We start from the raw sequence: 26,696 nt of genomic DNA, 5'->3' as shown, positions 1-26,696 counted from the left end.
TATAGGAGTGACCTTTTTATTGCCGGCAGATATGTGGCTGGGCTGGCACTGGGCCGTATCTAGTAAGGTGGTCAGGGATTGGAAGGTACAGGCACATCCGGGTTCCTGACTAGGCAAAGGTGTCTGCCAGGGATTGGTGGAGCAGGCGGACCTGAGTCCCAGGCCAAAGGTGCCCATCCAGGATTGGTGGGCGCAGGCACATCTGCGCCCATAGCCAGACAAGAAAGACTGCTGGTGATTGGTGGATGCAGGCACGTCCAACCCCTAGCCAAGTAAGGGAGCACTTCCTAGTTCCTGGTAGAGCGCATACGTGGCTGAGTGCAAGGCCCGGCGAGAATTGCCTCAGCCAACTCTGATCAGCTCCGCATGGGGTGGCCAGACACTGGAAAAGTCTAGAACACCTGAACTTCACTTCTTTTCCATTGCCCAGATATAGACTAGAAGCTGTTCTTCATTGCTGCCAGGGACTAAAACATTGCCCAGTCCTGTGCCATCTTCCTGATCATTGGTGTGCATGTGACCATTCCTGCTGCTACTGTGTCTGTGAAGCCTTCAAAGTTTTCATGGAAAAATTCCATTATCTGTTAAACCCATTTGTCCATACATTTTTTGAAGGCCCTTGCATTTTTAGTGTCCTCCAGCCTAGGCACCCAGATGGTGTAGTGGCTATGCATTGGGTTCCAATCCTCAAAGGTCAGCAGTTCAAAGCCACCACCTATTCTGAGGGAGAAAGGCTGGATGGAGGTTGATATGGCCAAGGGGGTCTCAAGGGCTGCTGGCTCAGTAGAGCAGTAGGCACATGAGACATATTTTATAATTCTGTAAATGACAGGTGATATATCTCATGTCATTACATTTTTAAATCATTTTATTAAGGGCTCATACAACTCTTTTCACAATCCATGCATACATCAATTGTGTCCAGCACATTTGTACATATGTTGCCATCATCATTCTCATAACACCTGTTTTCTACTTGAGCCCTTGGTATCATCTCCTCATTTTTCCCTCCCTCCCGACTCCCCCTCTCTCCTGAACCCTTGATAATTTATAAATTATTATTATTTTATCATATCTTGCCCATCCAACATCTCCCTCACCCACTTATTCGCTGTCCGTCCCCAGGAAGGAGGTTATATGTAGACCTTGTAATCTGTTTCCCCTTTCTCCTTCACCTTCCCTCCACCCTCCCGATATCACCACTCTCACCACTGATCCTGAGGGGTTCATCTGTCCTGGGTTCCCTGTATTTCCAGTTTCCATCTGTGCCAGTGTATATTGTCCAGTCCAGCTGGACATGTAAGGTAGTATTGGGATCATGATAGTGGGGGGGGAGGAAGTATTCAAGAACTAGAGGAAAATTGTATATTTCATCAGGGCTATACTGCATCCTGACTCACTTGTCTCCTCCCCACAACCCTTCTGCAAGGGATGTCCAATTTCCCTCACATGGGCCCTGGGTCCCCACTCCGCACTCCCCTCATTCACAATCCTATGCTTTTAAAAATATTTTTTTTTGTATTTGATACCTGATACCTGTTCCCTTCGATGCCTTGTGATCTCACAAGCTGGTGTGCTTCTTCCATGTGGGCTTTGTTGTTTCTCAGTTAGATGGCCCCTTGTTTATCTTTCAGCCTATAGGACCCCAGATTCTATATATTCTGACAGCTGGGCACCATCAGCTTTCTTCACTGCATTTGTCTATGTACCCGCTTTGTCTTCAGCATTCCTGTTGGGGTAAGTTGGTGTGCTTCTTCAATGTGGACTTTGTTGTTTCTGAGCTAGATGGCCGACTGTTTATCTTCAAGCCTTTAAGACCCCAGATGCTATATCATTTGATAGCTGGGCACCATCAGCTTTCTTTACCACGTTTGCTTATGCACCTGCTTTGTCCTCAGCGATCGAGTCGGGACAGGCTGGTGTGCTTCTTCCATGTGGGTTTTGTTGTCTCTCAGCTAGATGGCTACTTGTTTATCTTCAGGTTTTTAAGACTTCATGTGCTATAGCTTTTGGTAGCTGGGCACCATCAGCTTTCTTCACCACATTTGCTTGTGCACCCATTGTCTTCAGCAATTGTGCCAGGAAGGTGAGCATCTCAGACTGCCGAATTGTTAGAACAAAGCGTTCTTGTGTTGAGCGAGTACTTGTGCAGGGGCCCACTGTCCTTCTGTTTTCTTAATACCCAACCTATAAATATATATACATAGATCTATTTCCCCCTTGTCATATATAAATATATTTACATCTTTATATGCCTGTATTTAAATCTCTATGATTACCCCTTGCCTCTTAGTTATTTCCTCTACTTATTTGTACTTTCCTCTTGTCCCACTATCATGGTCTGCCTTCATTTGGGTTTTAGGAATTCCTATCAGTTACATTGCCCTTGATCCAGCCCTGCCAGGCCTCCCACACCCTCCTTGACACTGATTTTGGATCACTTGTTATTCCCTGTCCCTGGGCTTGTTAACACCTTCTTCCTTTCCCCCGCCTTCCCTACTCCCATGTCCCCCTGGAACTGTCATCCCGTTGTTCTCTCTTCTGGCTTGTTTATTCCACCTATCCCTTCCAAGTAGACATGCTATGTACTATCACAAGACTGAGTACAATGAAGCAACAACAGAAAGTAAAACAATAGCTACAACAACAACAACACATACACACATAAACGTATGAATAGTTCAGGGTCTGTTTGTTTTCCTTCACGGGTGCTTTCCAGTCAAGTCTGATGGGGTGCCATGCCCTGGCACCGCCTCTATCCCTGGGGACTTCATTGCTCTGCTTCCCCCACTGCTCTGCTGCATGCCCCCAGAGGCTGGCTTCGGCGTGGTGAGCTCATGGTGGGTACAGTTCCTGCAGTGTGTCTCTAGTGTTGTCCTCAATGGTGCTATGGGTCAATGAGGAATGCTGTGTCCTGTAGTGAGGCCAGTCCTGTGGTCATCTCTGTGCATTGCTGTCTGGAGCAGGAACATTGTCCTCAGGGAATGGTGAGCCAGGATGTGCTTCACTCTTTTTTTCCCCCTATCCCCCCTCGTTGGTGTCATTAAATTTTTTAAAATTCCTTTCAAATTTCTTTATGAACAAGATGAAGTATAAACAAAGGAGAGTAATATGTAAATGAAACATTGCATTTACTCTGAATGCTTTTTTTTCTTCCACAGAATCTAGTCAATGTTTCTGGTGAAGACATAGATGTTCATATTTTACCCCCACAAACGAAATACTTTCAGATCAGCTATGAGAAAAAGGTAAGTGTAGATCAGAGCTTGGCTACCTGTCTTTTCCCTGGTGTTCTTTGTGGGGTTGGATGTTTCTGGGCCAGTGTGGAAGTGATGTATGGTGGGCTGTCCTCCCAGAGTCTTGCCCTCTACTTGGTGAGGAGTTTGTCCTGATCAGAGCCAATTGTATTCCAGGAGCACCATCTAGTTCCCGGGTTGTCCCTCACAGTCACCATTACATTTTCTCCAGATGAGTGGCGTTACTATTATGATTGCATCCGAGTTCATTGCAAGGTAAGTCTTTTAAATGTGCAGCTGGGGGGGGGGGCGGGGCTGAGGAGGTGATATCCTCAAGGGGTAAGGGCAGAGAAATCAAATGAATGAATGACCTTCCTAAACACAGCAGCTGGGTGTTATCCTCTGTCTTGGTTATCTAACGCCACTATAACAGGAATCACACAGAAATGACTAACAAACAGATCCATCCTTTCATAGCGTAGGAGGCTAGAAGTCTAAATTCAGGGTGCCAGCTCCCGGTGAAGGCTTTCTGCCTTTGTTGACTCTAGAAGAAGGTCCTTGTCACCAGTCGTCCCCTGAGTCTAGTTTCTCAATGCAGGAAGCCCAGGTACAAAGGACATGAGCCACTCCCGGTTCTTCTTTCTTGGTGGTAGGAGTCTGTCCTCTCTCCTTTACTCTCCTTCTAGCTCTTGTAAGATTAAAGATGACACAGGCAGCACTCCAGGGGAACTCCCCTTAGATCAGACCAGGGCTGTGGCCTGATTAAGGCTATTACATCTCACACTAATATCCTTCCACTGATCGGTCGTTCATATCAACCACATCACAGAATATGTTCACATCATGACACAACTACCAGACCACTGAAGTCATGGCCTAGCCAAGTTGACTCATATTTGGGGGGAGATACAGTTCAATTCATAGCACCCTCCTGAAAGTAAGTCTAATCCCATGACTTGGGATTAGAAATGTTCAGTTCCTGAGAACTGGGCAGAGCCAAGAGACCCACCTGCCATATTCCCTAAACCTTTTGTCACGTAGGATAACTTCAACATACTCCATTAAGTACTCTGTTGAAAAATTAACAACAACCCAAGCTGTGGTTATAAACATTGGCCTGTATCTCTTGCAGGAATGTCCTCAGATGGAGTCCTGGGCTTTTTCAGGGATGAGAGCCTTTGTGGTGTAACCTCAGCTGGCTCTGCTCTTTGAGCTCTTAGGAGCCTTGTCTAGATCACCTAATTCATTCTTGACTCCCACCCGAAGCCAACATGGAGTCTTATCAGCCCTTTTGTTAAACTGTCAGCTTTCTACCTCCTTTTTCTTTGTCTTCTGGGCCAAGCCGTCTAATCCAGCTGTTTTCAACCTTCCTTATGCCATGACCCTTTAATACAGTTCCTTATGTTTTGGTGACCCCCAACCATAAAACTACTTTCATGGCTACTTCATAACTGTCATTTTGCTCCTGTTATGAATCATCATGTAAATACCTGATATGCAAGATATATTTTCATTGTTACAAATTGAACATAATTAAAGCATAGTGATTCATCACAGAAGCAATATATAATTATATTGTGAAATATATATTTCTAATGACAAATAAATGAAATTTTGCCTTGTAGCATGGGTAACAGTCTTCATGGCAGGTACTCGTATGTGGGCGTATCTGCATGTGGGCGGACCCACATAAAGATAGATAGAGGAATGGTGTCTCGGTTCCTAAGACCACCAGAAATATGTGTTTTTGAAGGTCTTAAGCAACCCTGTGAAAGGGTCGTTTGACCCCCAAAGGGTTCGTGACCCATAGACTGAAAACCGCTGGTCTAATCAATTTCCTAGTAATATTAATTGTAGTTTCTCACAGTTATGTGGAACTTTATGCCAGTAAAATCAATCACCTGCTTTAATTCTGATAAACAAACAAATCTAAGGAGAGGTGTAAGCATCCCTATTTTGCCAAAGAAGAAACAAAGTCCAGGGATAGTAAAAGTCTTGCTAGAGGCCCCACATTATTTGAGGATTATGGCCTCACTAACTTCTTACCCATTCATATTTTAATATTCAGCGCTAAGCGGGTGTACTGATTCTGTGCTGACTTCTCTGTCACGTCATTTAGAATGGTGTTTCTTTTCAAACTTCTTAAATAAAGCCATTGGAAATAGAGCAGTTTACTGGCTAGTGGGAACAGTGAATGCACTCAGCAGCTAAACAAAAGGTTAGGCAGGGGTCCTCAAACTTTTTAGACAGGGACCCAGTTCACTTTCCCTCAGACCCATTGGAGGGTCGGACTATAGTTTTTTAAAAAAAACTATGAACAAATTCCTATGCACACTGTACATATCTTATTTTGAAGTAAAAAAACACAAACGGAGCAAAAACACCCAGTGGGCTGGATAAATGTCCTCGGCGGGCCGCATGTGGCCCGCAGGCCATGGTTTGAGGATGCTTGGGAGAGGTTGGAGTCAATTAAGAGGTGCCTTTAAAGAAAAGCCTGCCCCCAAACCTATGGAGCACAGTTCAACTCTACAGCTGTTCACTTCCCTGATTGGTGGTAATCATTTCAAAGAAGTTCCCTTAAGCCTTTCTATGCTACGCTTTGAACTGCCCAAATGCCCATCAGGAGAAGATGGATAAAGAAACTATGGCACCTATACCAACAGAATCATGTGCATCCCTAAAACACAGCAATGAATCACCTCATGGCCTGGATGCGGGCAGTTAGTCAATCACGAAAGCACAGATATTGGATGAGTGCCCACTACTACAAAGACAAAGTCAGGCTTCTGCTCTTGGGCCATGTACTCTTCTAATCCAATCCCCCAAGCAACACAGTAGAGAGCCTGCCGCGTGCTCGTGAAACATACATCACCCCCTTTCGACATTTATCTTTAAAGCCACTTTGGTGAAGGAGGATTGGCCTCAGCTGGGGTCAGTGTCTCAAGATGAGGGATGAGGGAGAAGACCGGTTTCTGCCACACAACACTGTACCAAGGTCATCATAAACCAGCAGACACTTCTACAGGAGTGATAAACCAGCCTTATTGGAAATTCGAGTCAGGACAGGGGGAGGGGGCCATGGATGTCTCAGAGAAGGCGATTATACTTCTGTGGGTGGGTAAACTTGAGGAGCAACCTCCTATGGGTGGGGGAGGTGGGAGTGACGTGTACCAGTACTTACATAGCACCCAAGGGGAGAATACAGCTGGTACTATGTTCCTAATTGGACACTTTTTACCTAGTTTCTACCCAGTCCTTGGTGACCATGGCTGTGTGTTATAGACGACTGTGACTTCAGACCCTCTCTTTTTGAGGCACACAACATCCTTCAGAGGCTACACCAGGAAGAATCAAGGTGGAATCCCCACTAAGCAAACTGGACTTTACCTCAATCTCACCTGTAACAAACTTAAGGAACTTATGACATACTCCCTTGGGCTTAAGGCTGAAACTCCCTAGTGTGAGAAAGTAGAGGCCTGCTCTCCCAAGGTTATGGAACTGGTGGTTACTGGACTTTGGTTTAGACCTCTTGCTTTGAGAATGTCCAGTGAATGATGGTCCACACTAGCATATGTTTACTATGTTTATATTCTCCTTGCTTTCTTATGACATGTATTAGTCTGGGAGGCATGTTTCTGCCTCTGTGAATGAGTGATATTGAAAGTTTTCCATACCACTAACACCATTGTTTGTGTAACTAATGTCCATTCACTGAAGCGTTTAATCTATGTAAGTCAAGAGTTCATGTACTGAGATCTGCAAAGCCAGCCTATAAACATATAATTTTCTCAACAGTGTTTTAAATTCCACACCATTGGCTAAATTGATGACACTGTGAATACAAGGGGGTACCTCAAAAAACCCAAAAAATTTTTTTTCAAAGCTATGTATTTAGTTTTCATTTTTTACAAAGCAACCTTATCACCTTCAAAGTACTCTCCATTACACTTAATCCATTTGTCAAATGTGCAGTTCCATTCTTGGAAACATTTTTTAAACTCGCCTGTTTGGATGGCTGACAGCATCTTCCTCATTTTTCTTCACCTCTTCTACATCATCATATGCACTATGAGTCAATATTTTTGTCCGTTCTGGAAGTTGATGGATGTCCAGAATGAAGTTTGTCATCAATCAACATTTCACCTTTTTTTGAAATGAGAAAACCACTCGTACACTTGAGTTATTCTCAGAGTGCTGTCTTTGTAAGCTGTGTTCAACATCACAACAGTTTCTGCGGCATTTTTCCAGAGCCAGAAACAAAAATTCACAGCTGTGCACTGTTCCCTTAAATCAGCCATCACAAAAATACAAGCTTCGAGCAAAACTGGTTTTACAAAATTGTTCACTGTGACCATAGAGAACCTTCCCAGGCAATGCCACTGAGTGCACTAACTCAGAGTTGTTTAATGCTTGCCTAATGGGAAAAATATGTACTACTAACCTCCAATTCACCCACTGCAATTCTGTTTGTTTGAGTTTTTTGATACTCTCTCATAGAATCACCTTATACCCCAGGAAGATGATTTATAATGTTTTCTATCATAAAATGATAATGGCATCTCTAAAGTGAACCAGAGACACGCATAAACCATAGATGTATGGATGGATGTACCTGAAGTCCAAACTTAATTTGAGCCCCAGTCTAAGAACAATAGTTCTTGTAACATGCTCCCAGTAGATAGTCTCCCTTATGACGAGATCACTGAAGATAGGAAGGCTGTAGCAAAGTTGGTGAAGAAACTGGATGGTGCCCAGCTCTCAGAACGAATAGTGTCTGGGATCTTAAAGGCTTGTCTGAAAACAAGAACCTGTCTAAGTGTCAACTGAGGTCACACTGAAGAAGCACATTAGCTTGTGTAAGCCCAGGATTGCAAAGAATGAAATCCAAACCCAAAGGAGGGAATTATATTCCGAGCTTTAAATCCTAAGCACTCTGTCGAAGGATACGGATAGCAGTGGAAGCCCAAAGTCCGTTTTCAGGGTCTCCATATGGATTAAGCTTCTGGTGAATCCCTCTAATCACAGGCCAGGGTGTGAAGAGCCGTGAAAAATCAGTTATGCAGATGTAGTTAGCTCAAAACGTCAACACTTATCATTTGACCACCTTCTGACCAGTGTTAAAGGTGCTTCAGTTTTCAATAGATTCTGCTTTCGTCTCTATTGCAATTTCTCTGTTTTATTTTGTCAGTGTTGTTTTTTTTTGTTTTGTTAACTTCCTGTTTGTTTTGTATGATTTTTCTGTGTGTGGATAGGTAAATATATATAAACAGTAACTGGATTAATAATTTCCCAGGGGCATGCCAGGAGAAGATGGAGGGGAAAGGGGAACGAACAGCAATGAGTGTGAGAAGGAAATTGACTGTGGTGATGACTGCTCAACTCTGCTTATTATGATTTAATATGATTAAATTTTATGATATGTGAACTAATATCGAAAATTAAAAACTATTTTTAAAGGAGCAGTAAGCCTCAAGTATTAATTACTAAAACAAAGGTTCTGTGTTAGAAAAAAGTTAGAATCCTGGTTTGACAACTTGGAAAAAAAGGCCATTTTATTTCAAATCCCATACCACTTAATAAATTTTTACCCTAATCAAGAAAAGAAATTCTATGCTTCTGGCTTAAAAACTTCAATATTTCTAATGTCCTTGAGTTGACTGAAATGTTTCCTTAAGGAATTTTTATGTCAGAAAATAAGACAAGAAATAAAACATCTACCAATATCTGTGTATCTTAAAATATTTTCAATCATCAGTATGGTAGACAATTTTTTCCCATTCATTTTAGGGGGATGACACCTTGCTGGTTCCCATCCATGCCTACCCTGTCATGAATACAGTGGATTTTCCCTCATTTATAAGTCTATCAAATGTTCTACTTGGCGAAAGGTAAGTAACCAAAATGAACTGCCAAAGTATCACAGGATGTGAAACACTAAGAGATACATATATATTAAAAAGTTAAGCTTTTGTTTTCCCTAATGGAAGATTATCTTTCCAGCTGAATTAAGCTGGATTTGTAGTTTCAAAAAAGGTGAAACAAAACAAAAACCATAAAATCTTATAAGCCAGAAAGGGATTTTGTTGGGTCATTTAGCTGAAAGGTGCAGGGTGATCTTCAGGTACAGGTGGATCTAGGGGTTAAATCAAAGTGAAGGAGACTGACTCTCTGCTGCCACTGTTGGGATCCTTTTCAAGAGGCAAGATGGGGAAAGAATGGTACTCTCATAGGGTGTGATGGCTACAAGAAGTTCTTGAAATTTGCCGGCAATTCGGAAAATAGGAAAGGCTGAAGAGATTGGAGGAATTTAAGTGAAAGCCCCATAACTGAGTCTGATTGAGCCAATTTGGATCACTTGTCTATTCTCTGAGCAATCTCTGCTTTAAGATGAAAGGGGAAATGAATGTGGGGAAGATAAAGATAACAGAAATCCACTATATAATCCAAATCTTAGATTCCCCTCTTCCTCTGGTTGATAAAATAATTCATTATTTCAATTGTGATATAAAATATGTCTTGGTTGTTATGAAATGTGTACTACATGCCAACTAGGAGATATACTGCTTCCAGAAATATAAGGACGATGGATATTGAGCCTATATCATGAACTACTTCTGTATTCATTGGGAAATACAACTGTCCTGAGTCTCCCATGCTTGGCTCTTCCCCCCTTCCCCTCTCCTCCAACTCCCTGATAATTCCTTTATTAAAGAGTTGACACCAAATAGCTGTCAGCACTGGGGAGAGGGAAGGGCCACCTAAAGGACCTGGGTCCAGCCCTCTGCCCACTGTAATTGGTTGCTGCCCCGGAAGTCCTTGTTAATTGATCTTTTGAGTGGTATGGCTTGGTAAAAGGACACGTCGACAAAGGTTCTGATTCTTAAGTTTTCACCATCTAATGAGAGGAAGCCAAGAGGATATCAATTAATTGCTAAGTAATATATAATAACGGCTAGTATACATCAATTTCAGCCCAATATGATTCATTCTTGGCACATTCCCACTAAGACTGTCTTACACACTTTGGACATGTTGTCATTCTGTCGTACATAGGGTCGCCCTGGGTCGATACTGACTCAATGGCACCTAACAAGTTATTCATGGATGTTTGCAGCTGTTTCTTCCCATGTTGAGTCAAGTTCCCACGATGACATGAAAATCTGGAATGTTTGGCCAACTTTATATCACTAAGATCAACTCTACTTTGAGCAGGCAATCTTGCCCTGAAGCCTGAAGGGCCGCTCTGCTGGCATTCTATCAAATAGTGTTCCCTTCGAATTGTTAATCCCAAAGGAGTGGCTAATCTATTCCTTCTTTGGAGTCAGTTCTTCATTCAGAAGCTTCACAAAAGCCCCCTGACCATGGTGGCCCAGCTAGTATTTGAATATGGTGGCATGGCTTCCTATTACAGCAATGCGGAAGCCATCACAGTACAACACACTGACAGATGCGTGGCAGTTCTTTTCTTCAGAGTTGTGTCCTTTTATCATACCCATTCAATCTACATGCTGAGCAAACAATACAAGGGGCTCGACTATAGGAATAACAATGAAATATTAATATTGAAAGCAGGCTCATTAATAACTTGTGATATGCAGATGACACAACCTTGCTTGCTCAAAGGAAGATCGGAAACACATACTGGTAAAGAACTACAGCTATACACATACACACACACACATACACACGAGGGGGTACCCCCAAAAAAGACAGAATATTTTTTCAAAGCTATGACTTTAATAGTTTTACAAAACAATATGATCACCTTCAAAGTACTCTCCATTATACTTAATACATTTGTCAAATCTGCAATTCCATTCTTGGAAACATTTTTCAAACTCATCTGTTTGCATGGCTGACAGCACCTCCCTCATTTTTCTTCTTCTTCATCTCTTCTACATCATCAAATCACTATCCTTCCATGCCCCTCTTCATTTACAGAAACTAAAAGAAGTCTCGTGGAGTGAGGTCAGGTGAGCCAGGTGCATGGAGCAAGAGAGGCATGCTGTTTTTGTCAAAAACTGTCACACTGAGATGGCTGCATGAGCAGGTACATTGTCATGGTGACAAAACCAGTCCCCCATCTGCCACAAATCAGGCCCTTTTTTGGTCACACACTGTTATGCAATCTATTCAGAACCTCTAATTAGAAAGCTTAATAGTCTGACCTGCTGGAACGAACTCGAACTGCTCTACAAGTTGACATTCTCGTCCATTCGGGAAGTTGACAGACATCCAGAATGAAGTTTGTCATCCATTGACATTTCACGTTTTTTTGAAATGAGAAAACCACTCATACACTTGAAATTTTCCCATAGCGCTGTCCTTGTGATCTGTTTTCAACATCACAACAGTTCTGCAGCATTTTTCCATAACAGAAAACAAAATTTCAGAACTGCATAATGTTCTCTTAAATTGGCCATCACATACACACAAAAATGAGGTTCGAGGATAACTGCTTTTATGAAAACATTCAATGTGACCAGAGAGAACCTTCCCAGGCAATGTCACTGGTGCACTAACTCACATCTCTGCTCTGCCCAGTGCAATGCTGGGTTTTTAGGGTATCCCCTCATATATGTTTGACAGAATATTTTTATGTGTATGTTTACTTTTGCTACAAGTGTATTCATGAGTGGTGAAACATACAAGGGGAAAAGTTATGAAAACTTTCAACTTAATGTTAAGGGAAAAAAATAACTGTACCAATAGACAACAACAAAGGAGAAAAGATTGACGCTGTCGAGGATTTCATTTACAATCAATGCTCATGGAAGCAACAGTCAAGAAATCAAATAGCATATTACACTAGGCAACTGTGCTGTTCAAGATGGCTTTAAGGTGTTGAAGACCAAGTTGTCACTTTGAGGATGAAGGTGTGACTGACCCAACCATGACAATTTCAATAGCCTTACATGCTGTGATGGCTGAGCAGTAACAAGACCACTGAGATGATGACTTGAATTATGGTGATTTTGAAGAATGTTTAAAGTACCGTAGACTGCTAGCAGAGCAAACACATCTGTCCTGAAGAAAGTACAGCCAGTATGCTCCTTAGAGTGAGGATGGTGAGACTTCTTCTCACGTACTTTGGATGCATTATCAGAGGCAATCAGAAAGAGGAAGTACATTGTTGCGTTGAATTGACAGTGATACCAACAATGGGCTCAAGCATATCAACAAATGTGAAGACGGCACAAGACCAGGTAGTATTTTGAACGGTTGGACATAGGATCGCTATGGGAGCCAATTTAACTGCATCTGAAAACATCAAGTAACACATAAATTCATGCTAGTCCAGAAAAAGAAGGGTTTTGAGTGGAGAGTTTGGGGAAGTCCACATTCCTATAGTAGGTACAGCTGGGCTATGTGTTGTGATGTGAGGATGGCATTAGATGAGTGAATAGCATGTGACAGGAGAGCAAGAACTACCTCTTGTAGGTGATAAAGAGCTACTGAAGGATCTTCATTTACCCATAACTGGTGTATCATAGATGCCTCTTGGGCATCACCATGCTTAGGTGGGTGAACACAAGTTTACTGAACATGTAGGTAGCACTAAGCAGAAGGGTACAAGTTGCCAATGGCCAGGTAGATAGAGTTAGAAAGAGGGACAAGTGAATCCTTTTGTTGGTGATGAAAGGTTTGTGGACTGACATATCTGAGCTTTAGCATTGCCTGCTGAACTTGAGAAGATCCATGGGTAAGACTTGCACACAATTACTAACCCAAAATTGGGTGTTCAAACCCACACAGTGATGCTGCAGAAGAAAGACCTCCCAAAAATGAGAGGTTAGGGAAAAAATGATGGAAGGCGGAGTAAAACACTCGGAGGTTTGTGAGAGTTAAAGTCAACAGAGGCAAATGCTATTTTATATACAATCCTGCAACAGTGGGGATCTATGATGCTCGGATAGACATGCAGGATGGACAAGTGGGAGAAAGAGTGGGATTATACCATATCTATAGTTGACAGAGTATATTTGTATAGCTACACTTACTTTTTCTCCAAGTATGTCTATGAATGGTGGCACATACAAGGGGGACACTGAGGAAAACTTCTTAGATAGCCAAACACCTTAAAGAACTGAGTCACTGGGCTTAGGGAGTCAGGACCATCATATTGGAGACACCAAGGTAAATCGGCTTAATTCACAAAGACAACGTTCTACCTTCCTACTTGGCTGAGTCGAAACTGGAATGTTAAATGCTCACGAGCAGTCATCTTAGGTGCAACTCTTTTTCTGTGCTAATCGAGAGGAAATACAACTGACACAAATCAAAAGACACATGGAAACAATTAGTTCGATGGACTAATGAACAACCCAAACATCAGTCACCACAACCCTGAGATCAGAAGAAGTAGATGGTGCCCCGCTACCACTCCCACTGCTCTAAAGAATTACATTTGAAGGTGATGAATAGAATGGGAGGAAAAGGTGGAGCAAAACTAGTTTAGTGGTCATATAAATGGTGGGATACCCAAAACTATGATCCTTAGTCAACCTTTGGGTATCAACCAAACTAACCTCAGCATTAAAATAAACTAATGCTACCCGAAGGGGAGCATTTATCCAAGAACAAAGTTCAGAAAATTAGGAATGAAGACAGCACGGAAGCAACACACAACCAGGGAGGAAGTGGGACACGTGATGGGCATGGAGGGGCCTGCAGTGGATGAGTTGAATGAGAATATACCTGAATTGTTGAATGTGAAACCACAATATGCTTTGGAAGCCTTCATCCCAATCCCAGTAAAAAGTTAAGGAAAAGAAAGGAAAACCTCATGGAGCAGTTTGAGTCAAAATTGACTCAGAGGCAATGGGCTTGGTTTGGGACTGTTGCATTAGGCTGGTTTGTCTAGAGAATCAAAACTAGTGGCACTCATATACACATAAGGAAGAATTTTATATCAAGGAGGCATACCAGTCCCAGTACAGCTCCAGCCCATGAGTCTGATACTAGCCAGAGACCTGTTCAGCCTCATGTTGCTGCAGATGGATGACACAGAGAGGTGAAGAAGACGCAGGGAAATCATGGGCCAGTGAGGGAAGAGTCGCATGGATCCACAGGTTGGCGGGAACATGGCAGGGCACCAACAGCTCCCAGATTAGCAGTTCTCATGAGGTCATCCCTGGAGACAAACCAGAATTCAAGCAAGCCGGGAGGTTGAAGGAAGCGCAAGCTCTCACTACCTCCCCTCTAAAAAGGCCACACCCTCAAGGAGGCTCCATCAGGCTGTGACCTAATTAATAGGTTGGACTGCATCCCTGCACTTTCACACAGGTTCAAGTTGACATAAAATCTAGCCTTTGAGTGGCGTTTAAAAAAACATGAAACCATTACTTTGGGTCAGCTTCTCACTACTCCTCCCCTGTGAGCTCTAGAATCATCATCTCTTTACTTCTCTTTAACCACCTCTTTTAAAATTGGAAAATAAATAATATACACACAGAGTATATAATAATACATGCAAGCAGTGCAAATAATAATAATACTAATAACGAATAAATACTTAAGACAGAAAACATTGCCAATAACTTTCAAACAACTAATCTTAATTTTTTGATAATCATTTTATTGATTTACACTAATTGTTTTGCATATATATATGTATTCCCCTAAATAGAATATTATTTTGCTTTGTCAGTTATGGTCTTTATTGATCCACTTGTATAACCTGAATCATACTGTAGACAAAGGATCCCTGATGGCATGGTGGTTATGCACTGGGCTGTTAACTTCAAGGTTAGCAGTTTGAAACCACCAGCTGCTCTGTGGAAGGAAGGCAATGCTTTCTACTCTCATAAAGAGTCACATTCTCAGAAACCCACAGAGGCAGTTCTGCCCTCAAAGGGTCACTGTGAGTTGGCATCCATTCAGTGCATTTGTTTGGTTTTCTTTTCGTTTGTTTGACTGTAGGTTCTTTTGTAATGTGCTTTTGTTATCAATGTCATGTTTTTCTTGTTTAGCCATGCTGCCGTTTACAGTCATGGTGTTCACTGTGTGGATTTTTTATTTTTTCTATCCACATTGTTAATGAACTTTTGAGTTGTTTCTACTTTTGTTTTCTTTTTGTTATGATGAATCCTGCTGTTGTATAATCTGATGCTTGTCCTTAGGCACTGAGCTCGTTAGTATTATTGTGTCAGCCTGGCCGATCACATGTGGGCACAGGGATAAATGGCTCGGGTGAACCTCACCTTTCTAGTTCTCGGGTCTCTTGCTTTCTGATGGTCGGACCAGGGTGGAACTGCCTTAGGCAGTTGCCTGCTTCAGCTGGCAAGGCACACTTCCTGCAAGACATCCCCGAGAAAAGCCACATGGACCTACCCTGATGCAGCCGTGGGTGCTGGAGCAGCCATGTGGAGATGCTGAGATGCTTACACACTCACTGACTCGGCTTTCCTCCTGCAGTCGGTGTCATAGTGTGTGTTTTGTGAAATGGAGGAGGACTTTGTGGACTGGTGTTGGACATATGGGTTAATGGGTTAATGTTGGACTTGTGGGCTTGGGCAGCACTGGGTTGGGATGTTTTCTTAATAAACACTTAACCTTTATAAACTCTTTCTCTGTTTTTTCTTTCCCTGTGGATTTGTTTCTCTAAAGTACCCAGACTAACACAGGCACGTATTCTGGAGTTTTTCCATGACACAGAACTGCAGTAGAATTTCACGTCCTAGTACAGGTGGTTCAGTGGTCCTCTGTGATTCCAAGGTGTTTTCTAAAGTAGCTGCACATTTACCTGCAGTAAATGAATATTCCTTTTTCTCCTATATTATTGTCCAACCTAGGTATTGCCAGGCTTTTACTTCTTTAATTACTTTTTCTATTCATGTCTGCTTGCTCTTCCGTTCTCCATTTACTTTCCCCAAAACTTCCTGCCATAACTGTATCCCATTGCTTCCTTCACTGATGAGTACCCTGCCCCGCATCGGCCCTTCCTTCCCTCTCCCACTGCTCGGTATTAGTGGCGTGACCATAAGCCCCAAGAGCCTAACAAAGGAGAGTCCCTGTTGGCAAGAGTTCACTCAGTGTCCATCAGCCCCAAGAGCCTAACAAAGGAGAGTCCCTGTTGGCAAGAGTTCACTCATTCTGTAGCCACTTTTACCACAAAGTGGCCAGAAACAACTAACTGCCTAACTCTTAAATTCTTGTTTCTTTCATTTTATCATCCCCACGTTACTTTGTTTGGACCATAAACCAGTCTTTAATTTATTAGATACTTTTACTGGGGACTCATACATCTCTTATCACAGTCCATTCATCCAGTGTGTCAAGAACATTTGCACATGTGCCGCCATCATCATTTTCAAAGCATTCTCTTCCCACTTGAGCCCCTGATATCAGCACCCCTCCCTCCCTCTTCCGCCCTCCCTCCCTCACAAACCCTTGAAAAGTTATAGATTATTATTTTCATATCTTATGCCATCCTCCGTCGCCCCTCACCCACTTTTCCATTGTTTGTCCCCCTGAGAGGGAGTTATAGGTTTATCTTTGTGATCGACTCCCCTTTCCTCCCCTCCCCTCTCCCCTAAGCCTCCTGGTATCTCTACTCTAATTGTTGGCCCAGGGATGGGGGGGGGGCTCATAAACCAGTCTTATAAGTTAGAAACAATGGTTTATGAAGTTAGTGAAAATGATTTACCTTATTATATAGACAGCAGTCTTTGGTTCTTAAAACAATATCTACTTACCTTTCCTAGAAGCTTCTTCTAGGAAGCTACATTTTTAATATATTTTATTAGGGGCTCATACAACTCTTAACACAATCCATAAATATACATATATCAATTGTATAAAGCACATCTGTACATTCTTTGCCCTAATCATTTTCTTTTTATTGAGGCTTCTAGGAAGCTATTTATAATGAAATGCTCTTCATTTATAGTAAGGATGAACACTTCAGCTGAACAGTTTCTTAAAATGAGTTATTTATTATGTCTAATGATGAGGGTTTTTTTTTTTTCATTTTTCACAAGATAAGTCCACTATATTTCCTCAAAACACTCTGGCAGCAAGTCAAGCCTCCTCAAGACTCTATGTCCTTGGCTGGTGCCTTCTTGCTATCTTTTAACTGCCCACACCATCTCATAGTACATCCACTCTAAGATACCTGCCGGCAGGACCAAGCCAAGCCACAAGCCCACTGCCAGTTAGTCTGTTACCACTCAGAGTGACCCAATCAGACAGAGTAGAACTGCTCCTTAAAGTTTCTAACCTGTCGATTTTGACAGGCGCAGACAGCCTCATCTTCCTCCCTCAGAGTGGCTGGTAGATAAGAACCCCTGTTCTTTTATTTTAAATCATTTTATTGGGGGCTCATACAACTCTTATCACAATCCATACATACATCAAATGTATAAAGCACATTTGGACAATAATTACCCTCAACATTCTCAAAACATTTGCTCTCCACTTAAGCCCCTGGCATCAGCTCCTCATTTTTCCCCTCCCTCCCTGCTCCCCATTCACTCATGAACCCTTGATAAATTATGGATTACTATTTTGTCATATCTTGCCCTCTCCGACGTCTCTCTTCACCCACTTTTCTGTAGTCCGTCCCCCAGGGAGGAGGTCACATGTAGATCCTTGTAATTGGGTCCCCCTTTCCAACCCACCCTTCTCTACCCTCCAAGTATTGCCACTCACACCACTGGTCCTGAAGGGATCATCCACCCTGGATTCCCTGTGCTTGCAGTTCCTATCTGTACCAGTGTACATTCTCTGGTCTAGCCAGATTTGTAAAGTAGAATTGGGATCATGATAGTGTGTGTGTGTGTGTGTGTGTGTGTGTGTGTGTGTGTGTGTGTGTGTGTGTAGCATTTAGTAACTAGAGGAAAGTTGTATATTTCTTCATTGCTATACTGCACTCTGACTGGCTCATCTCCTCCCCCAACCCTTCTGTAAGAGGATGTCCAGTTGCCTACAGATGGACTTTGGGTCGCCACTCCTCACTCCCCCTCATTCACAATGATGTGATTTTTTGTTCTTATGATGCCTGATACCTGACCCCTTCGATACCTCATGATCTCATAGGCTGGTGTGCTTCTTCCATGTGGACTTTGTTGCTTCTGAGCCAGATGGCTGCCTGTTTACCTTGAACCCCTGTTCGTACAGGTAATTACAAAATACTTAACCCACTGTGCCAGCAGGGCTCCTTCTAGCATGATAGCAGGTGAGTATTTGAAAGAGCTTTTACCATAAACCCTCAGCTACCTTGGCAGGGGAGATGATCATTGAGGCACATTATTGCTTTGGTATCCATTCATTAATTCATTCAGCAAACCTTTCTTGAAACCCTATTATGCTCATAGCCATCTGTCTAATAGGGATGCGCAATGTTAGATCCTAAGGACGATTAAAACATGATACCATGCTAGCCTGTCTTGAGTGACACAAGCAGTTTGTGCTCTGCTACTAATTGAAGTATCGGTGGTTCCAGTGCCCCAGCTTCCACAAAGATTACAGGCAAGGAAAATCGTGGAGTCATCTGAGTAGGACTGGCAAGACTATGTAGTATTTAACATCACTCCCTCGCCCAGTCAGCTCATCGATTCTGACTCATAGTGACCTACCTATAGGATAGAGTAGAACTGCCCCTGTGGGTAACTCTTTATGGGAGTAGAAAGCGTCATCTTTCTCCCACCGAGAAGCTGGTGGTTTTGAACTGCTGACCTCATGGTTAGCAGCCCATTGTGTAACCACTATGCTATCAGGGCTCCTAAAGGTTTTCTTTTTTCTTTTTTTACATTTTATTAGGGACTCACACAACTCTTATCACAATCCATATATATACATACATCAATTGTATAAAGCACATCCATACATTCCCTGCCCCAATCATTCTCAAAGCATTTGCTTGCCACTTAAGCCCTTTGCATCAGGTCCTCTTTTTTTTTTCCCCTCCCTCCCCGCTCCCCCCTCCCTCATGTGCCCTTGGTAATTTATACATCGTTATTTTGTCATATCTTGCCCTATCTGGAGTCTCCCTTCCCCCCCTTCCCTGCCGTCCCTCTCCCAGGAAGGAGGTCACATGTGGGTCCTTGTAATCAGTTCCCCCTTTCCAACCCACTCACCCTACACTCTCCCAGCATCACCCCTCACACCCTTGGTCCTGAAGGTATCATCCACCCTAGATTCCCTGTGCCTCCAGCCCTCATATGTACCATTGTACAACCTCTGCCCTATCCAGCCCTGCAAGGTAGAATTCAGATGATGGTAGTTGGGGGGAGGAAGCATCCAGGATCTGGGGGAAAGCTGTGTTCTTCATCGGTACTACCTCGTACCCTAATTGACCCATCTCCTCTCCTGAACCCCTCTGTGAGGAGATCTCCGTTGGCCGACACTTGGGCCTTGGGTCTCCACTCTGCACTTCCCCCTTCATTCAATATGGTATATATATATATATATATATATATATATATATATATATATACACACACACATATATATACATATACACACATATATCTTTTTTTTTTTTTTGCATGATGCCTTATACCTGGTCCCTTTGGCACCTCGTGATCGCACTGGCCGGTGTGCTTCTTCCATGTGGGCCTTTTTGCTTCTGAGCTAGATGGCCGCTTGTTCACCTTCAAGCCTTTAAGACCCCAGACACTATCTCTTTTGATAGCCGGGCACCATTAGCTTTCTTCACCACATTTGCTTGTGCACCCATTTGTCTTCAGCGATCCTATCATGGAGGTGTGCAGTCAATGATATGATTTTTTTGTTCTTTGATGCCTGATAACTGATCCCTTTGGGACCACTCGATCACACAGGCTGGTGTGTTCTTCCATGTGGACTTTGTTGCTTCTGAGCTAGATGGTTGCTTGTTTATCTTCAAGCCTTTAAGACCCCAGTCACTATTTCTTTTGATAGCCAGGCACCATCAGCTTTCTTCACCACTTTTACTTGTTCACCCACTTTGACTCCAGCCATTGTGTCAGGAGAGTGAGCATCATAGAGTTCCAATTTAATAAAAGAAAGTATTCATGCATTGAGGGAGTGTTTGAGTAGAGGCCCAAGGTCCTTCCGCCACCTTAATGCTTAACCTATAAATATAGACACATAGATCTATTTCCCCATCCTCCTATATATATTTGCATGTACATGTCTTTGTCTAGACCTTCATAAATGCCCTTTGACTCCTAGCTCTTTCCTCCATCTCCCTTGACTTTCCTCCTGCCCTACTACCATGCTTCGTCGCCACCTGGGCTAGAGTATACCTCTTCTCTACGCAACCTTACCCTTGATCATTCCCCACCAGACCTGCCATTCCCCACTCTCTACCATTTGGGGTCCCATGTTGTTCACTTGTCCCTGTGTTTGTTAACCCCACTTCCTTACCCCCCCACCCAAAGTCCCCCCCCCCCCGAACTGTCGGTCCCATTGTTTTTCCTCCAGATAGTTCATCCAGCCTGTCCTATTCAGACAGCCCGGTGGAGACACTAACATGCACAAAAAGAAGACAGAGGAAAACAAAGCAACAGTATACAACTAGACAACAAAAACAAACCACTGACAAAGAACAAAACAGAACACTTCACAAGAGAAAAGCTCGTCGTTAGTTCAGGGATCGTTTGCTGGCCCTTGGCTCCTAAAGGTTTTCAATTCCAATCTTGACCCTGCTTCATAATGTCTGTGTGACCTGGGAAATAACAGCCTCTTTGTGCCTCTCAATATCCTCATCTGTACAGTGCAGCTAATAATACTTAACAGAATGATTCTGAAGCCTATGTGAGTTGAAATAGACTATATTAATAATAATAGTTTATCTAGAGCACCCACAAATGACATGCAGCCAGTCGGTAGACAACATATGGAGAAATTACAATAAGAAACGCAGAAGGGAGGGAGTGGCCCAGCTGACACTGGACTTCCAACAGTGGGCTCAGAGAGCAGTGTAAAGTCTCAAAGAATCTGTCAGGGTCGTGGCCCCTTGAGAGCTCCATAGAGGGCAGAGACAGGGACTGCGATACAGTCTGACTATAGGTTTAGAGCTAGTGATTCCTTCTTCCCTTGGCCCTTATATTTAAGAGAAAGAAGAAAGCTTTGTTGATATATGATTAACATCACAAAACTCACCAAGTTGAAATGTACAATTGTACATCCATGACCACAATGAGTTTTAGAACATTTTTATCACCTCCAAAAGATATCTCCTAGCTTTTAACTACTTCCCCTTATCCCATCACCCTCCAACCCTAAGCAATCAACTGTCTTTATCTATTTTTTCTCTTTATATATTTACATATTACTTACTCTGGATATCTCATATGAATGAAATAGTATAGCATGTGGTCTTTTGTGATTGGCCAATTTTGGTTTTGGGGGGTTTATTTTGTTTTTATTTTTTAATCATTTTATTAGGGGCTCATACAACTCTTATCACAATCCATAAATACATCAATTGTGTAAAGCACATTTGTACCCGCATCATTGCCCGCATCGTTCTCAAAACATTTGCTCTCCACCTAAGCCCCTGGCATCAGCTCCTCATTTTTTCCCCTCCCTGATTGGCTTATTTTGACATAATATTGTATATAAATCCTTCGCTCTTTTTTAAGGCTGAATAATATTCCATTGATTGTATATACCACCTTTTGTTTATCCAGTCACAGTTGGTGAGCATTTGACTTGTTTTTCTTTGGGGGTTACTGTACTGTAATGAATATTTGTGCATATATTAACTCCTTTTGATGCAGGCTAAGGAGTGGACTTGCTGGGTCATCTGATAACTCAAAGGAGCAGTAATGACACAATCGTTTAGCTCTTGGCTCTTACCTGGTGGTTTGAAGTTACCTACTAACTCTGCAGGAGAAAAGACTTAGCAAATTGCTCTTATAAAAAATGACTGCCTAGAAAAACCTGTAGAGCAGCAGGTCTAGTCTGTCACATGGGCCACTACCCTGTTTCCCCCAAAATAAGACAGTGTCTTATATTAATTTTTTGCTCCCAAAGATGCACTAGGTCGTATTTTCAGGGGATGTCTTATTTTTCCATGAAGAAGAATACAGTACACATTTATTGTTAAACAACAGAAAAGGAAATGTATTACCTATATACAATACAGTAGTAGTTGTCCTCACAAACCAGCATAACCAGACAAACCGTGAACCCTACTGTATCAAGAATGTATGATTGTGAGTCAGCCAGACTCCGTCAGGGCAGAGCAAGTAGCAGGTGGCAGCTTGTCCTGGCAGCGGTGTGGGCTCTCTGCTTAAAAGAGACCTTGCACTTCCTGTCTGCTCTGGCTGAGCTGCAGCCAACAGTGAGCTGCATGGCAGTGCCCACCGCTATGATCCAGAGTCCAGAGTTACGGTAACTTCAGGGGGGCTTATTATTGGGGAGGCCTTATTTTGGGGGAGGTCTTATTTTCGGGGATGCCTTATATTTCAGCGAGAGGCAAAACTGTAAGTAGGTCTTATTTTTGAGGGATGTATTACTTTCGAGGAAACAGGGTATGAGTTGGGATCTACGCAAAGGCACCTGAAAACAACAATATGGTAACTGTAGGTTTCCCATGTTGAGGAGCTGCCCACTGTTTTCCAAAACAGCTGCAACACTTTATAGTCCACCCACAGTTTATGAGGGTGCCTATGACTTTTGTGAGCCAAAATAGAATAATCCTATCTAGAGATTAAAAAGAAGCATTATAGAAAAGGACAAAAATAATAGGAAAACACAAAAATTGGATTCAGAAGGAAAAGGATTTAGACAGAATTACAAGATGTTGTAGGATTTATGTTTAACACCATTAAATGTGCTTTCTTATTTTGGTGTTTCTTCTGGGGCCAGATAGCATTTTGATATTTTTTCCACAAGGACACATAGTTGACTTGTATACAGTCATCCACTGTCATTGGCTGAATTCAGGGTGCAAAATTTCCTTACAGAGGTAGAATTCATTGTGGGCACTTGCCAGCTACCTATAAACAATGTTGGTGGCTTGAGATCTTGTAAGATGTACTTTGACAGCTTGTATAAATAACACGACGTTGTATTCCAGATGCCGTCTAACATCTCTAAATCAAATATGGCATAGCAGGCTGCAGGACTCTCGGTTCTTTTCCGTAGGCAGGTTGAACTGTGTTGTACAATTAGACAATAAAACCATCATGGCTTGCAAATTTCTGTAATAATTCACTGTCTTCAAGAGTCTTGAAGATAAGATACACTCATCCTTCCCATGGGGACACGTATATGTTTGTAGTCAAACTTAAAACTTGATTTCTCAGAAAGACTGTTTGAAGTCTTCTCTTCTCAAAGAAGACATACTCCTTACTTATATTAAAAACAAACAAAAGACAAAAATAAAACCCACTGTGATCCAATTGATTCTGATGCCTGACAACCCCATGTGAGACAGAATAAAACTGTGTCCTACAGTTGTATTGACTATAATCTCATGGAAGATAAATTATAAATTATTATTTTCATATCTTACACCGACCACTGTTCCCCTTCTCCCATGGTTTCTACCCCCGTCCTCTTCCTACCTTCTCCCTGCCCTCCTGGATCTGGATTTTAGAGTCCACAACCTTGGAAACCCTATGGCCCATAGAGCTACGCTGCAGTCTATGGGCTGACCATGAGTCAGAATAGACTTGGCAATGTCTGCTTTTTCGCTGAAACATTAATTTATGTCAATTTGTGTTTATCTTTTTATGACAATGTTAAGGATTATGAGCCCACCATGCTCTGCTTGAGCTCCAAATTCCAGCTGGATGAACTGTGTCTTTTAAAATGAAATAAGCAACATAGAAAATTTCATAAGAACGCAAATTATCTTAGCTAAAAGAACTTTTGGGGTGTTTGGAACATGTTTCAGCCCTCAACTTTGTCTTTTTCAAGCTGTTGCTCATTTGTTGAGGAGGGTAGGGTAGACTAGGGTGAAGGGGTCTAGCTCATCAGCCACTTAATCATGTTCTGATATTCTTTTTCTTTGGCCACATCCTGAATATAACAATTGATACTCAAAGCTTACATGAGAATAACTAGCAACTTCCCAGAGTTCCTTCTTTCTCTCTATGGGCATGTATGTAGTAACTTGAAAGGTAGCTGGTGATATTTGAGAAAACGTCTTGAAATTGTATAGGCTTTTCTTGCTGATAGACTGATTAAGGGACATGTCCTCTATAACGGTCAACCAATAAAGCACAGGGGTTTGGTTTTAAAGAGAACATCAGTGGAGAGGAGGGCCACAGTGCAAACGCACTCCAGGTGTCCTTAGCATTAGAACCCTAGGGGGATAACACAGTATCATGGTTAAGACCCGATGCCGTCAAAGGGCTGAACTGAACGGAAAATGTCAAAGGGCGGCTCACGAAGACAAAGTAAAATATTATAATGAAATGTGCAAACACCTATAGTTAGAAACGCTTCCCCGTCCTGCACCATTCTCACAATTGTTGTGGTTGAGCCCATTGTTGCAGCCACTGTATCAAACCTCCTTTCTGCTGGCCCTCATTTTGACCAAACAGGATGTCCTTTTTCAGGGACTGGTCTGGTAACATGTTCAACAGAGGTGAGATGAAGTCTCACCATTCTTGCCCCTATGGAGCATTCTGGCTGCATTGTTTAGGTTTTCTCCTCCCATAGAGTTAGAAGACTGAAAAAAGGACAACATGGTCAGCATACTTAAACTGGAAGAACTCCAGAAAATGTTCACATCTTAAATTGCAATATTGCAAGGTTCTGTGGGGGAAATATTGAACGGTGCAGGAAGCATACAAAGAAGATGGCGTCTGAAGAGCTTACTCTGTACGGTGACTCCTATCCGGAATGTGTATCACAAGCATAGGACACTTGGACATGAGTCTATGAAATCTGGGACCGACCTGCTCCTTATCCGGAATCTAATGAATTCACAGTACAGCTAGCCTTTTCTCATAGAGACAACACAGCTAAGGAACAATGTGTCATGAGAAAATGCCGCTGAAATTTAATTATAAACAGAACACTGCCTCCCAGGCTTGAGGAGTCTCTGCATTCTTAATACAGGTCTCCCGGAAGTACATTTAAGGCAATCTGACCACGAGCTTGTACTGTTTGTACTTTTTCTGGTCCAAATACCTAGCCGTGGCAGATAGACTATGAAAATGTTATCTTTAACAAAACCAAACAGCCGTTTCAGAAACAAGAGCAACTCTGAACCGCAGGAACAAAATACAATATTGGTGGTGAGCAGGGTCAAACTGCAGGCCTGTAGCCTCTAGACTGTAAAGCCCGCAATTAGGCCTGAAGTGTCCGACCATGGGGGTAAAGGAAACTACAGTAACCCACTGATCTAAGGGCTCATAGTCTTACCTGTTGCTTGAAGCCAGGGGAAGGGGCGAGCCTTGCCACATTTAAACCCCCGGAAAGGAAGCTAGAAGACCTCTGTTGACCTGGTGCTTGGGGCTGGTACCTTGTAGCCAGGTGTGAGTAAGTGAACATAGAGGAGAATGTCCACCTTGTAATCTAGAGGTGAGCCCAGCAACTGAGTACACTGTAGTCCCAAAGTAACTGTCTAGCGGGAACCACAATATATAATTACAAAACCCAATGTAAATGATAGCCTTTTACTCAAAAGGAACTTGGAATCCAATTTCCAAACTATATGTCTAACTACCATGCTAAGAAAGATAACATTCAAAACTCAACAACCAGAATATGATTGTATGAAAATAATTTTACAGAATGCTTGATGAAGACTTTGAAAAACATACATTTAGGGAACAAATTGAGATAACATTAGGGTAAATATTTATTTTTAAATATCAAGAAATTAATTTTTAAATAGGTTAAGACATTTATTAAATTGAATATATGAAAAAGAAAATGTCAACTTTGAAATATTCAAATTTTAAAAAATTTTAAATAGCTACTTTAAAATTTAAATTTACAAATAGCTACTTAAAATTTTTAAATATCTACTTAACATGAAGGGAGTGGCATCAGAAACACGGCAGAGTAGGGAGTTCCAGACATTCATCCTCATCACAGGAACATTGAAAGCCAAACAGAAGCTGTCAGAATGCTGGAAAACAAAGATTCATAGCAATCAAAGGAATGGTAAAGCTGGGAAAAAGGCAATTTCAGAGCAGTGGGAAACTCCTGTGGATTTTAATTTTTTTACTTTATTGTGGATCTATACATAGCAAAGTTTTTGCCATTTTAATGATTTTTAAGTGTACAAGTCATTGACTTTAGTGCCTTCTTAGTGCTTTGCACCCATCTCCTTGTCTATTGCATAATGTTTTCCATCACCGCAAATAAAAATTGAGAATCCCTTACGCAATAACTTCCTCATTATCCTTTCCCAGCTCCTAGTACAACTAATGGACTTTGTCTCTCTGCATTGTAAAGACGTTTTCAATATAAGATTTTTGAAGCTTTAGCTCAAACCAATTAGTCTTTCCATGAGTCTAGGATTCATACAGAATGTGAGTAGATCTTTACTTCCTGATTTGA

The 26,696-nt window shown here is 42.1% G+C and overlaps 1 protein-coding gene across 1 annotated transcript in view; it reads left to right on the top strand.

Annotated features, from left to right (window-relative positions):
* The window catches only part of CFAP221 (cilia and flagella associated protein 221), a 138,599-nt gene that overhangs the window by 21,027 nt on the left and 90,876 nt on the right, over nucleotides 1-26,696 (top strand). Inside the window, exons 3-5 of the mRNA XM_075530288.1 lie at nucleotides 3,162-3,248; nucleotides 3,414-3,512; nucleotides 9,024-9,124. Coding sequence (XP_075386403.1) covers nucleotides 3,162-3,248; nucleotides 3,414-3,512; nucleotides 9,024-9,124 — 287 coding nt within the window. The remainder of the gene's footprint in view (nucleotides 1-3,161; nucleotides 3,249-3,413; nucleotides 3,513-9,023; nucleotides 9,125-26,696) is intronic.

The sequence above is a fragment of the Tenrec ecaudatus genome, chromosome 13 (genome assembly GCF_050624435.1).
Source record: "Tenrec ecaudatus isolate mTenEca1 chromosome 13, mTenEca1.hap1, whole genome shotgun sequence".
Classification (NCBI taxonomy): domain Eukaryota; kingdom Metazoa; phylum Chordata; class Mammalia; order Afrosoricida; family Tenrecidae; genus Tenrec; species Tenrec ecaudatus.
The sequence above is the reverse complement of the archived record's forward strand: the minus strand, read 5'-3'. Positions and strand labels throughout refer to the sequence as shown.